This window comes from Rhamphochromis sp. 'chilingali' (assembly GCF_963969265.1).
Source record: "Rhamphochromis sp. 'chilingali' genome assembly, chromosome: 8".
Lineage (NCBI taxonomy): Eukaryota > Metazoa > Chordata > Actinopteri > Cichliformes > Cichlidae > Rhamphochromis > Rhamphochromis sp. 'chilingali'.
Window position 1 is genome coordinate 14,012,061 of NC_137935.1, and position 14,562 is coordinate 14,026,622.

Consider the following 14,562-nt stretch of genomic DNA (forward strand, 5'->3'; position numbering starts at 1 on the left):
TTTTTTAAATCTAACAACAACAAAAACAGACATAAACAGATAAATTCAAGGGAATATTTTAAATAATGAAGAAATCTAGGTCAAACTGTGTAGACAAAGATGGATACGTCACTGATCCCAGCGGTGTTCAATAATGTGAACCTCAGCTGCATTTTTGCATGGACAACTTTTTCTCTACCCCCTCCTCAACGTTATTGCAGCGCTAAGTAAACAGCTTCGCCATCCACCGGGCTGGTTATTTTGGTGCTTTTTATGTCACACGGGCTGTGAACTTGATGCTTTCAGACGCATTGGACGTGCACACCTTCCTGTCATTTCCACAGCAGACCACAAGGCGGAGCCTCCGCACGAGCCTTCACTGGTGAAGCGTCCCTCCCCAGAGTGGGCGGGGCTTAGGATGCGTCGAGAAAATGTCAACAACATGCCGCAGACTTCCAGAGAAACAGAAAGTGAGGAGGGAATGAGGGACAGACAACAAAGAAAGGAAGAAACCCCGGTGTCTCATAACATCGTGACTTTAATATCTCAGTTCGCAGATGATAATTTAACGCTCGTGCGGGTAGGAGTCTCCTTTGTTTGAAAACTGCGATGTACAGACAGCATGGTTACTTCACTGTCAGCCTACATCTGCATTTAATCTTTCACTTGTTGGTAGCCTATCCGGTTGTTCAGTGATGACGCGACGAATCCTACTTCCGGGTCTAAAGTAGTCTGCGTTTAATATGGCTTTTATGTTGTTAACATGTTTAATGCTATGTCTTTTCTTCTATTTGATCTCAAAAAGCTCCTAAAACAGTCAGTGATCCCTGTTGACCTCCCTCGGCTTTTATTACCGCTAATCATTTATTTAAGCTCAGTTTTTAAAACCTTAGGATGTAACTACAGCCCAGCCCATGCAGCAGTATATGAATGACTAACTTTGTATTGTAGATGAATTATCTCAGTTGTTCTCCTGGCTGAAGTTTGGTCCTTTTACAGCATCCTGCCATGCGATTACATTTGTTTCTGACCACCGAGAAAACTCACGTTAACTTTTATCGAGTGGAAAAAAAGTTAGCTTGTTTATATTATGCTAACATAGCTATGTCGCTAGCGGTCACGTAGCACATCATTATATACCAGCTAGCCAAACTTCAGTAACCCTACAAACGTCACTGCTGTTTAGTTTTCTGTCTTCATTTATGCTGGAAGTGATAAGAAAGCTGTATGTTTTAATTTGTTTCCAAAACCCCGCAGTCAGGACATGCTATATTGTATTTAGATAGAAGCTAGCGAGCTAACTCCCTGCTAACTTCTAACTCCGTTAAATGTCATAAATTCCGTTTTCATGGATGCCTGGATGTTAAACTCAATTGTTACACCTGGTAGAGCAGAACGCTGATCATTTTATTAAAGATGAAAGACTTTAGACAGTTTTTCAACTCTCAGTAATGCCACAGTGATCGTTTGATATATGGACCTGCAGCGGAGTTTAGACCCAGACACGGCTAGTGACGTCAGACTGAACAACCGGATATGTTGAAAGGAAGGACTGTGGTCTCATGCAAAAGCCTTCATGGCGCTGACCAGATGTCCTTTCTCTAGTTGTCTCCAGCAAAGTATAGTGCTCATGTGCATTATCAGCGACCAGCACTTTAGCCTGGTTGGTAACATCACTCTCATCCCATTACTATTCTCTTGTCTCCCCCAGAATATAAGCACTGGACTGGCCATTGCTGGTGTAATTGTCATAGCAAGGAGTATCAAACTGGTAAGGGAGAAAGACCCTCAAATGTTCAGTTGCACATTCACCCTGCTGATAGGTGTCCACTGTGTGCTATCTCAATTTGCTCTCTCAATTCGACATCCTACTACATAAGATGTCATTTTTTCTGTGTTTTTCTAGAATGAGTCATTCAGTTGTCTTGTTCCACCTCTGTAGATCACAAAATTTCAAGCTGCGTGTGACATCCCCGCACGCTTTATTGAGAGGAACGTCAGCCTTCGTGGGAAAGTCCATTCCATCACAGAGAAAGGATTTAAAGTGGAGCATGTTCCAATTTATCTGCCTGTTATCTCTCCATTACTTTCAAAGTATAAGGGTAATACGGGAGAGAGGAGATCATGAAAGCATGTGCACTATCACACCAGAAATACATGGTCTATACGATTCAGAGCCACTAATCTATGGCTTAGCAGCGTAATTATTGAATCTTTTTGCGCCATAATATAATTGTGGTGTTTTTACTTTGCAAAGTCGGATATATTTTATTAAATTGCCATGACTGAAAGTGGCAGGTAAGCCTGTTAGCTACTATATCAGGTCACAGTAGTCACTGAGCAATGAAATCATAAGGTGCAGCATCAGCTACTTCACAAAGGACACAGATAACACGTTTGCCCCACCTGACTCAAGATTTCAAACCTGATCAGTCATTTAGTATAGAGAGGGTTCAATTTGTCTTTGCATCTAACAACAATTTTTTTTCTTTATTGTTAAATGTAAAATGCAGCATTTCAGTAGTGACACCACTAAACTGTTACATTATGCTCACACTACTAAAAAAAATACAGTTTCAGGCCTTGCTCAAAATTCATATTCTAAACAGAATACATAAAATGTCAGGTAAAGGCTTTGTCTTTCTTCTTTTCAGATGTATCTACATCCCTGCTGCTGGTCCATCTTGCAGGAGTGGAGCTGACACCAGAGGGGAAACTATGGCTGGAGAAGAATGTGGCCCCTTCCCAAATGGTGTGGTTGAAGCTTATCAGCCGAGAGGACGACATATTGTATTGTTTGGTGTCTCAAAGCAGGGTAAGGCAAACTTTATGTGGAAAAGTGAATAATTAATTTCAAGTTATAAAGTGATATTTCCCTGTCTTCTCCCATCTCTCCAGAAGGGGTCATTGAGGAGCTACTGTATGAACGAAGAGGTACTCAGGCTCGGACTGGCTCGCACTGCCCCCGTAGCTGGTGTCCTCCCTGACTCGCGCCTCTACTGGCGTCTCCACAGACGACTGCACAGGGCAGAGGTGAAAGCTGAGAGGAAGGGTCGGGGTATGTGGAAGGAGGACACCCTGTGGGAGAGAACTTCCAAAGCTATCAGGGACAACGCTGTATTCAGACTCATGAAGAGGATCTTTAAAAGAACCTGATGCACCAAGTGAGCGATGATTTCCAAGTCAGAATCCCAAAACCTTTGTTGGAAGTGTGGAAGTGGAAGCCAAAAATGTGATATTTTACATTCCCTTTATTGTGCACTTAGGATTTCTTTAAGTCTTTGATCTGCTTTATTTTCTCTGATACTTAAAAACTATTCCCAAGAAGTACATTTATGCATCAAATCCTTAGTGCACCTGTTGCAAATGATTGAAACATGTTTTACTGTTTCTCAGTCATAAAAAACTTAAAATGATTAAAAAGGTTGTTGAAAGCTCTTCTTCCCTGAGCTTTCATTACCAATTAAACTAGAGCTATACACAGCCTCGTCTGTTGGCGTGTGTGTGTGTGTGCGGGGGGAAACCCCACTAAACTCAAGGCGGGGGTGGGGTATTTAATGGTGTTCAAAATAAAGGGGGGTCCACTTGTCCACAGTTGCTATAGAAACACTAAATGTGAAATACAAAGCGACTCCAAGGCTAAACTCTATATTGGTGGCCCCCAAACCCCATGGGAGCCTTATATATTGAGTGTGTGTGTGTGAGGGGGCTTTTAAGTACCTATAAAGAGGGCCCTTTTAGTTGTAATGTGACCAGTACATTTAAGCACTAAGCACAGTGGAAAATGGGAGATCAAATCTATTCTCTTTCAGAACGCTACATGCTGTTATTGTAGGCATGATTGAAAAATCTCATGAGTGATATTTATCTGCAAACGTTATTCTAATCAGCATACATCGACACCTGCACCAAAGCTAATTTCCTGTTGAGGATCCTGCTCCTGTTATTGCCTTTTCAATGCCAACATTACACCTTGTGCCTGTGGCTGTTACACATGCTTCATCCGAGCATGGCAGATGAGGAGGAGGAGGAGGTCCTGCAAAAATGAGGCCAGTCAGCGATGCGTCGTGAGGGGTGCGGGGCGGGGGAGTCACAGTGTAGCGAGAGGTGAAGCAGTCAATCCAGTGGGGCACAAGGAGATTAGTGCAGAGGAGGAGGAGGAGGGTCACAGGGGTAGAAGGGGATTTTGAGTTTGAACACAAAGGCAGAAGAGGAGGAGTCACAGTAGTAGGGAAAGGGAGTGAAGGCGGGGGGGGGGGAGTGATGAATCAGATTTCTCTTTTGTTGTGCAAATGTTACTAGCCACTGTTACTGCCTAAGAGGCTGGTGATTGGTGGGCTGGTTTAAATTGTAAGGTGCATTTCAGGCTGATGGCTGTTGCTGCTACACAAACTGTCACTGAGGGAGGAGTGGGAGGGAAACCACGGCTGTGACAGACAGCAGGAGGAGGGCAACGTTTCTAAAGCAAGTGATCACAGAGAGAGTGTGCTGTTTAATCAGGAAGTTTAAATGTTTTAGGTAGCTGTTGGTGTAACTTCTTCTTGTATCTCAATTAAATAATGGTAATTTTATATTTTTGGAGATAGCTGAGCAGTACTGACATATAGTAAATAGTTCAAAATTAGTTTCCAGGTAACCAGGGAGCCTTGATTTAGAGGAGCCTGTTTCTTATACATTACCAGAAACGTTGATGACTGTTACAGTGTCCAGTATACTACAGTTAACATTTTGTGCAGATAAAGAAAAATAGAAACAGATATGTCTTACTGGAGAAAGCATTAGTAAAGACGCCAGCTTACGGAGGCTTATGCCTTTAAAGGTTGAAGTATATAAAAAGCCCATTGTGTCTTTTTAGTTTTAACTTATGTAAATCAAAATCTGAGTAAATTATGAAACACGGTCCACTCCGAAATCCATTCCAGGCTTTCCACAGTTTACTAGTCCCACACCAGTAGTAGTCATTTGAAAAGGCACCATGCTTGATCTAGTGGTGGGTTCTTACCCACACAGTGAAGTTGTTGGAGTCTTCCCTGCCTTAAACCAGACCACTGGGACTATAACAGATTTACACTAGTGCCTAATGCTATGGAAATCCAGAGCCTGAAGGACTGCTGTATTACTACCAGTGAAAGTGGCCCGATTTTGTGAAGAAGGACAACTTAACTTCAAAATCAGAAACTGGAGTAAAAGACGTAAGTGGGCTGATAGATTCTTTCTTTCTTAAAAAAATACGCCAAGACAGCAACTCATTAACTGTTACTAACTTAAAAGGCAGAAGTAAGCCTTTTAAGTTAGTAACAGTTAATGAGTTAGTAACGGTGCACTTTAAGACTAAAACAATCTGCACTCACTCTGCTGTCACTTTAAATGTACTGTTGTTAGGACATTGTATGCAGTATCCAAGCAGCTGTGCACCTGTTAAACCTGTGTGTCTACCTGCACACAAGCTCTATAAAACCAAAACTCAAGACATTTCCATCCTTATCTTTATTGTCCTGCTCCAGGTAAGACAGAGTCAGGCTTAAAACATATCTCGGATCACTTTGACGAAAACAAAGTGAATAGCCTCATGTGATCATTTTTACATTTCAGTCTTGTTCTTTGGCTTGAATGCTGCCGTAGTCAGTAATTAATCAGTGTGACCGATTAAACATTTCTGTGACATTCAATTTTGGCCACTTGCTCTTTGCCATGCGAGCTTTAACAACACAGATTTGCAGCAGGGCAGCATAACAAAGGCCTTTATTACACTCAGCCGGTAGCCATCCCCGAAAAAAAGAGATGGGGCACTCCCCCATCCCAGAGCATACTCCTTGGGGATTTTTGATTTGATTTGAGTGGGTTATTGTGAGTGGCTGGCCTATGTGAAAGGCAAAGGGATTTAAAGACACAGGGAGCACAAAGTAACTCTCCTCACTGGTGCTACTGCCTCATAAACTTTACAGAATGCTGTCAGCTTTTAATACAGGGACTGTCTTTGTGTGCTTACTGGATGAAGTATACGCGGACGGGTGACAAATTAAAGGAAAAATGTTAACCTGTGTAATGAGAGTGTCCGAATGTGGGGAACATTTTAATGGTAAAGTCTGGGTTTCTGTAACCTGCGATAAAACATTTCTATCATGATTGGAGTGGTGTCTTTTATGATGACAATACCGCATCCACAAGAAACAAAGTGTCATTAAAGCTTGACAAAGTTGACACAGTTTGACAAAGTGCTGATGAGAGGTAAAAGGGTGTCACATAGCTTAAATAAGTTCAGCTGCTTTTTTCCCAAGCCATTTAGAAAACAACACAAAGCTAATCAATAAAACACTAAAATAAATAAATAGAAGGTAAGAACACTTTGATCTAATTTTAAGACATATTTCAAAACAGGCAGTGAGGAAGCCGTCCTACCATGGGCAGAGAGGTCATTCAACAATTTTGGTCCATAAGGTTAGACTGAGCTCGCTATGCCCAAGTTGGAAATATCTGTTGAAAAAAAAAGGTAATCCATGTTCCCCAAAGACTTAATATAGCATAGAATGTAGAATGGCAAAGCACAGTGAAACTACACTAGCAACCCGGTATGTTGTTTTTTTTATCTTTAATTTGTCAGCATACTATAAACTGTCATTAGTATATCATTTTTTCATGTGCAGTTCTGTCTTGTTGAGCTTAGTTTTCTATTGAATGAGTCAGCTGTGTTTTTCATCTTCTGTCACAATAAACACGCACTGGCAACAGCTATAACACTTTGCATCTATTCTATCACACACCCACATGCACTGTAAAAGCTGTGTGTGTGTGTGTGTGTGTGTGTGTGTGTGTGTGTGTGTGTGTGTGTGTGTGTGTGTGTGTGTGTGTGTGTGTGTGTGTGTGTGTGAAGGAATGCATCAGCCGTAAAGTGACTCCTTGTGTTGTGTGAGTTAAAGTATTGTGAACAGTGTATCAGCTTGCTGGTGTTGGGTTGTAGGACTGGAAACATGATTCCTTGTGAGTGCCGGGATCACTCATGATCATGAATAATTTACATTTGTTGGTGGAAAAGAAAGGATGAGGTGATAAAGTGAACAGCTGAGGACTGAACTTTGTTAATTTTGTGAGAATAACTTTCTAACAATTTTCAGTCAACTATGCTGTAAAATGCATAACCGCAACTTGCGCAAAAACACTTGTTCCTCATATCAGTTTCCTCACATTGAAATGAGAAATCATCTGCGACATCTATCTGCTAAAGTAGGACAGTCTGGAAAATGGACTGGCGTTATTATAGCACCTTTCTTCTTAAGTCAAGCACTCAAAGTACTTCCTACTGCAAATCTTATTACACACACACACACACACACACACACACACACACACACACACACACACACACACACACACACACACACACACACACACAGGAGCAACTTGGGGTTCAGTATCTTCCCCAAGGATACTTTGACATAGGATGGGAGAAGCCAGAAACCAGAGACTGGCTTTCCAATTGGTAAATGAGTTGCTCTTCCACCTGAGCAACAGTGGCCCTAGTCTGAGTCTAACCTGAGAGTGGGAAGAATCAGGAGGGGGAGTTGAGGGATGGCTTTGCTTGACATAAGCATGACTTCTAACCCTTACCCAACACTCAATTCAATGGTAAAGCATGGAAACCTTACCACACACACAAGTTCTCCACACAGATTTTCACTATTCAATTGAGACTGAGATCATAAAATTTTCGAAGATAACAGTAAATTCTGATATTGGTATTAATATATTCAATATATATATTAAGTGTATAGTAAAAGTATACCATATTTCTTTTTATGATTCTAAAAATACACATTTTTCCAACTATTATTGCGACCACGTGTTTATGCTAATCTAGCCATTCAGTTTCCCCTTGTGGTCTGTGGATGGACACGTTGTCATACTCCCAGAAACATTTTCCATCTGGGTAGACATATTTTAAAAGTGATTATTCAGAACAATTTTGAATTGATTTGCAATAACCTGAACTCTTAGAACAAAATCATTCCCCCTACACCAACACAAGTCCTCTGACTGTAGGAGTGAAGTGCCCAGGCTTTTCTTATAATTTATCACCTGTCTGTGGTTGGACTTATCCTGCTGACCCCTCTGTAACCTCAAGTTCCGCCCCGTATCCTTATCAGGTCAAAGCTCCGTGAAGCAGCTCTGACTGGGCAATTTAGATGTTATAACTTCCTTGTCCTTCCTCGTGGTCTGGTTAAAATGTCTTACAGTTGTTTAAAGAATGAGTTCACTTGTCAGCCAACTGAACCACACAACTCTATGCACAGACATAAACACCCAAATTAGAAACGTATACTTAAACCTGTTTGAAAAAAACAAACACATTTCTAGTTTGTAATAATGTATTAAACAATACATTACAGTGTACAGTATTCATAAGTGTTCAAATGCCAATTCTTTGACTTTTGTTCCCCATACTTCCAGTGCAGTCTGTAATAACGCATTACTGGATTAGTAGATCACTCAGCCCTTTACTATAAAGCTATCTGTCTAGCCATCAGCATACCAAGTCTGTTTACTCTGTTCTGATAGCTGCTCAACAAGAAATTGCAAGGTACTCATTGACCACGGAGGGTTTACAAGTAGTGTGCTATTAGGATCCCTTTTATTCCCATTGGAGTTGTAGTTAAGGTCAGTGTTTAGAGAGTAACACATCTGTCTTCGGTATGAGCAGAACACCTCTGCTTGTGTTCATGGAATCAGTTTTATGGCGTCTATTTACAGATTTCAGGATAATATACGGTAGAGTAAAGCAATCTGACAAACTATGTACTCTGTGTAAGTGTAGCTGTACTAACTCTAAACATGACTGACAGATGGCCTCATGAGATAAAACAGAACAATCATTGTATGTCTCATTATTCGTGTCTGAGCAGCAAACTCTTTGTAATGTGTCAGTATGGCGTAACAGATGCTGCTCTTTGTGTCACAGTCATGAGAAGGGGACATTGTTCAGTGTACTGATATAAGGGCACATATTTTAGTCATGTCTCAAGAACGTTGCAAGTGGCCTTCAAGAAAAAAAAACCTCCCATTTTCTTGGAACATGATGCTGTTTTTTGCCCTTTAATATCACTGCCCCCAAAACTATTTTGTTCTAGTCCTGTGGAGCTTTTCATTAGCACTATTCATGTAAAGCATGGTTTCACTGCCGTTCAAATAAACTGGTGGTGCATACTGTGTTCAGGGTGTCCCCAAAATCAAATATTTTAATTCCTCAAAAAATAATCTCAGTCTCACTATAGACATTATGCTTAGCGTAAGGACTTTTTCATAACCACTAATCCAGATCATACAGAAACATATCAATGACTAACCTCATTCTCTTGGCTTACATTTTATCCATTTTCTGTGTCCTCAACCTATTTTTTCTGCCTCTGCGATATGGGGACACCCACACTGTTACTGAAAACTATAAAACCCTCTTCCTTCATCTTTCCTGTGCTAATGTTCATTATTAACCCAACTATAGATCTGCGACTGACCAAGAGGTAGCAGGTATGTTAACCCTCCAAATCATCAGTGCTATTTACATGTCCGACTTCCTTTACTTCCACAGTTAGGCAGTACTGTACATGTTTGATTATTTGTTCATTTATTTATTTATTTTAAGGAATATTTCTGTTAGATTAGGTAGATTGTCTAAATTACAGCTTTATTCTAATTTCTTTCAACCTCAAAAATCCTGCTTTTTATGGATGTCTTGACATTATACTTAGTTGTATAGCCTGGGAGAAGAGTAATACTATATGTACTGGAGTTAAAGGAGCATTTAGACATGGGGATGGCTGACAACATCTAATGTATTAAAACACGTGCAAACATCTGTGGACATACAGTATGTATGGCACAAATAGAATTTCTAACCAGCATAAAAATTAGTAACTGACCACCTTTATTCTCCAACACAGGGTGAACTCTCTCAGGGAAGCTTTCATTGTAATTTCTTAAATAGTCTTCAGGAATAGTTTTCCAGGCTTATTGAGGCACATTCAAAGCCTTTTTGTTCTGTTCTCTGTCAAGATGATCCCACACTGCTTCAGTAATGTTGAGATCTAGGCTTTGGCGAGGACAGCCCATGACTGATAGCGTTCCATTGTGTGTTTTTCATTTTCGGTATTCTTTTACTGCACTGACAGTATGTTTGGGATCATTATTATACAGAGAAATCAAGCTGTTGCCTGTCAGTTGCTTTCCAAATGGTGGTATTGCATGATTATTGCATGATGGATCAAAGTCTGATGGCTCTTCACTGCGTCCATAGTTCCATCAATTTTGACAAAATCTCGAACACCACTGGAGATCCAAACCATGACAGAGCCTCCACCGTGTTTTACAGATGGCTGCAGACTCTCACTGCTGAACCTTTCTCCTGACCATACTGATGAGGTTTAACCAAAAACTTTTACATTTTGATTCATTAGTCCATAACACCTCTTGCCACTGATTTTCAGTCCGGTTCTCGTGTCAAACTTTGGCCTTTTCTTCCTGTGTTTTTTCCTGTAACAAATGGCTTCATGACAGCCACCATTGCAATGAGACCATTTCTAATGAAACTTCAAAAAACGTAAGATATTGTTTATCTATATATAGTTTTATAGCCATGACACTTGTTATTTTGTTCACCACATCCAGTTTTGTCAAAATGTTTGACAACTCAATGTTTGACTGGCTAACAGCTCCTTGGAAATCATCTTTTTGGTGCCAAAATGTAAATTTTTGACTGTCAAACTTTATTATGTTTGTTGTTTTTCATAATTTCAACTAAAGGGGACTAAATTATATCTTTGTACCAAAAGACACAATTTAAAACTTGTTCTTTGCCAAGTTGTCTCTTTTGTGTAGACACAACATTGGTTCACCCGCTTGAGTAGCAGCCTTTTGAGGTTCATTCCTCTTGAAATGGTCAGATACAAGAATTGGATTGAAAATGAGTAAATACAGGCCACAGTCCAAAGAAAAACTTCAGATCTTCAGAAACACTGGAGAAATGCTGTTGCAGATCACTTGATTTGAATGGAAAAAGTAAACTGGATGAATTTCTTGATTCTGCATGTAACAGCTAGCTTGTTGATGTTAGCTTGCTTCCTGGCTAATACTGTAGCTGGCCCAATACAAATTTTTGTTTTCATCCACATGCTGAGTTTGTGTTGGAGTCTGTGTTGAACTGAGATGCAGTTATTTGTTGTGTTAGTGAACTCCGTTTCCAAGCAGACATTAGCAAGTGTTGTATTCTGTTGACACTGTAGCGCACCGAAAGAGAGGCAATGAGGCAAGGCACTGTGAAACATGCATATGCACAACAATTTCACAGAAAATCCAGCATGTGTACTATACGCAGAAATCAGTCTGATGCAAAAAGCAATGAAAATCAATGAAAAGGTAATTTTGTAAACTATGTTACAACCCAGTCTCACACTGGCAATAAAATATGCAATGAATGCTTTAAAACTGCTTCATATTCTCACAAACAAAAATCTTTATGTTGGAGTAAACTCTCAGAGCAGGTGCAGAAAATGGCATGGGCCTGTGGTTTTGTTATAATTTCAACATACACACTGCTCCGCATCCTGAATATGTGACCATTTGTGTTGTTCCTGATCTGTTATACTGTTACCTCACAAAACAAAAAAATCGATTATATATCTAAAACCTTTAGATGCACCTAAACCCTTAAACAACTGCAGGATACTTTAAGTATTATCAGACAAGATTATCTAAACCACTTCATTTGATGCTAAATTTGAAAAGGAATGGTTATGCAATGACTGTAATTTACCATTATAGCAAGGAACTGTTAGAAAACACTAGAAAAAAAAATACTCTAATGAACTAAAATAAAATAAGAATTTAGAGGAAGGTTTAATATTTGGGGCATTCATGAATGTGTATTGAGACTCTTGGTGTGTCTAGGACTGTGAGCCAACAGCTTTCAACAGTTTTTTTTTTTTTTTATTGTAATACTGTACTGATTTTCCTAAACATTGCCTCTGACATATACCCTCCAAACAATAATAATTAAAAATACTAAAACTAACACTCAAAATGAATCAAAAAGTAAACTAAGGCTAAACATTTTCAAACAAAAATTAAGCTGAAATGAGTTAACATGCTCTGGAAATTAACTGAAACTAAACTGACTTAAAGACAGAAAGTTAAAATGAAATTAAAATGAAAAAACTGATTAGAAAATACAAAACTATAATAACTCTGATTAGATCTCACCCTGGAGATTTAACCCACATCCACAAGCAGAGGCTTCAACATGCTACAGGTAACCTCTGCATTAGCACTGCATGCATAAAACATCAATGTATTTGGAGCTGGCTCTAAATAAAAAAAAGACTGGACAAGTGGAAGTATTGAAATGCTGCACACATATATTTGAGGTAATCTTACTCTGGTATGATTTAAATAGCTACTACAATGAAGCTTTTCACTTGCGGATATCTTTGACCTACTTCCTGTCAGGACCTGAAATAGGCAGTTTGGCAGTGAAATATCTATTTTTAAGCTGCTCTCTCTCCCAGTCAGTAGCCCAATGGAAAAGAAAGAATGGACTGTACTCCCCTGAGGTTTTTGCACTCTATGGTTAAGTAGGGTACTACAGTTATGCAGTAATAAGACTCATTTTACTAACTCACAAGACATGAGCATGACAGTACCCCCACACACATGCACAAACAGCTGAATGATGATGCAACGATGCTTATTATTTTGCATATAAACATGCTTAGCTCGGCTTAGAGCAAAGACCGCAAATGCAGTAATTTACAGGGAAGGTCTTGTTTGTTTAGTACAAAAAACCCTACTGTTTGCTTCTTGGATACCTCCCAATGATGGTAAGTCTTGATATACCCAGCCACTGTACAACTCATTTTTACATTTAATTTGGTTTGTTTTTAACAATTAACGGATGATTTCTGTACTAATTAGTAAACTTTTGAGGTGGTGGGGTATAGAAGTTTTATGTTAATATAGAGCTAGTGCGCTATCCTGCTTCCTGCTGTTTTCAGTGTGCTGAGCTATTGTTTCTCAGTACCTATCTGTGTAGCTTTACATTTAATATTCGTGTTTTCATTTATAATATCTTCTGGTGAGAAAGTGTCTAAATTGTGCTATGTTTTCTTCAAACTGACAAGACCCTGTTTGTGGTTCTGTCTCAGAAACACCACTTACTAAAAGAATTGTCAGTTCAGATGGTCATTGCATTGTTGATATCATTTTGCTATGCGCCTTTGCACAGCATTTATAACGTCTGCTGACTTGTAAGTGCAAACGTGGTGAGTTCTTGCCATGTGATTTGTCTTTTTTTCGTAATCTATCTGCATTGCAACCTGACATCCCGTTAAAGCTGTGCAAACAATATCCCCCATCATCTACCTCAGCTGCTCAACTCCTGTCTCTAATTTGGACTCTGTTATGAAAACAAACAGAATTTAGGAACATTATTCTATAATTAAGCAGTAAGTCTCTTAGGGGCTGCGCTCTACAGTGAATTCAGAGCCCCTAAGAGACTTTGCTGACATAAGGTGGAGCAGAGCTGGAGAGAAGCCTCAGATTTTTGTGCTTTTGGCATGAAGGCAATGCAAAAGTTGTCTCATCTCCTTTAATTAAAAAGCTTTTTTGTTGAGCAGGAATAATGACACAAATTCAAAGCCGTGTTCCGCCAACTACCAGTGCACTAGGCTGCACTGATTAGCTGAAATATGTGCTATCAAAGCTTTCCTTAACTCCTTTCTGTGCCTTTGTTGTTCTTCTTGAAACACTTTCTTTGTTGTTTTCCTCCACACCCTGAAGTAAAAGGTGAATATCTGTGCTTTCATATGGTTTGTGCTTAAGTCAGTTGTTTCTATTACATATAATTTTCTTTCTTTAAATATCTTGTAAAGTTAACTTCCCGCAGCAGCAGTTACCAGTGCATACCTAAACAATAAATGTACGATCTGACTGATTGTTGAAAGTGTAGTATTCCAGTTGTCTGCTACAAGAAGAGTTAAAAAATTGAAACTGTTCCACTGACACTACAAGGCACTGACATTTTTGGATTATGCACATTCTGACTTGAATGACACGGATCTCGTATTAATAGGACACATAAGTCTTGGTCCATGTGGTCTATGATAAACACCATTCACATTACAGGTCCGTTTTAAAACAAGGTGGTTGCAGGATCACAGGAAAGTACTTTCACCTTCAAGACACTTGACCCTTGAGCTCTGTGTGTTTCAACAGTCAACTCTCCTCAGGTCAGCTGAAACCAGACGGCAATAACTGTCTCAGGGGCTCCAAGCCTTTTCAGAACTACACACCTTTGGTGTGTGTTTGTATGTGTGTGTAGTATGATGCAATAAATCAAAGAAAGACAGATGAGCAACAGGTGGGAAATCACTAAGAGCTGCCATGGAAATGGTAGGAATGAAAGGTAATCTGGAGGAAGTAAAGGGAAAAGAAGAGAAACGGAAAGAAGATAAATGGGAACACATGTTGAGAAGTAGATGGGAAAAATCAAAGGAGACAAAAAACTGAACGAAGAGAGCTGGCTAGAGAAACGGGACCTAG

At 39.6% G+C, this 14,562-nt stretch overlaps 2 protein-coding genes across 6 annotated transcripts in view; both read left to right on the forward strand.

The window, feature by feature from the left end:
• Positions 1-392: 392 nt before the first annotated feature.
• c18h3orf33 (c18h3orf33 homolog (H. sapiens)) lies at positions 393-4,189 on the forward strand. 2 transcript variants are annotated; one of them, XM_080888228.1, is made up of 5 exons: positions 393-559; positions 1,691-1,750; positions 1,922-2,081; positions 2,634-2,794; positions 2,881-4,189. In XM_080888228.1, exons 1-5 carry the CDS (start codon positions 398-400, stop codon positions 3,133-3,135), a joined length of 798 nt encoding a protein of 265 aa, XP_080744354.1. In that variant the 5' UTR covers positions 393-397; the 3' UTR covers positions 3,136-4,189. The 2 variants fall into 2 exon arrangements, with proteins under 2 accessions (XP_080744354.1, XP_080744353.1); XM_080888227.1 differs by having other exon boundaries at positions 2,878-4,146.
• A 228-nt stretch (positions 4,190-4,417) lies between these two features.
• The window catches only part of plch1 (phospholipase C, eta 1), a 75,199-nt gene continuing 65,054 nt past the window's right edge, over positions 4,418-14,562 (forward strand). The window contains exon 1 of one of the 4 annotated variants that reach the window (XM_080888223.1): positions 4,418-5,171. The gene's annotated coding sequence lies outside the window, so the exon portion shown is untranslated. The remainder of the gene's footprint in view (positions 5,172-14,562) is intronic. The other 3 variants (XM_080888225.1, XM_080888222.1, XM_080888224.1) reach the window with 3 other exon arrangements.

Coding starts and splice junctions, on each gene's coding strand:
- c18h3orf33 (XM_080888227.1), top strand. CDS start 398: ATGCGTCGAGAAAATGTCAACAACATGCCGCAGACTTCCAGAGAAACA. Junction 1,751..1,921: donor TAGCAAGGAGTATCAAACTG/GTAAGGGAGAAA, acceptor CCACCTCTGTAG/ATCACAAAATTTCAAGCTGC. Junction 2,795..2,877: donor GTTTGGTGTCTCAAAGCAGG/GTAAGGCAAACT, acceptor CCATCTCTCCAG/AAGGGGTCATTGAGGAGCTA.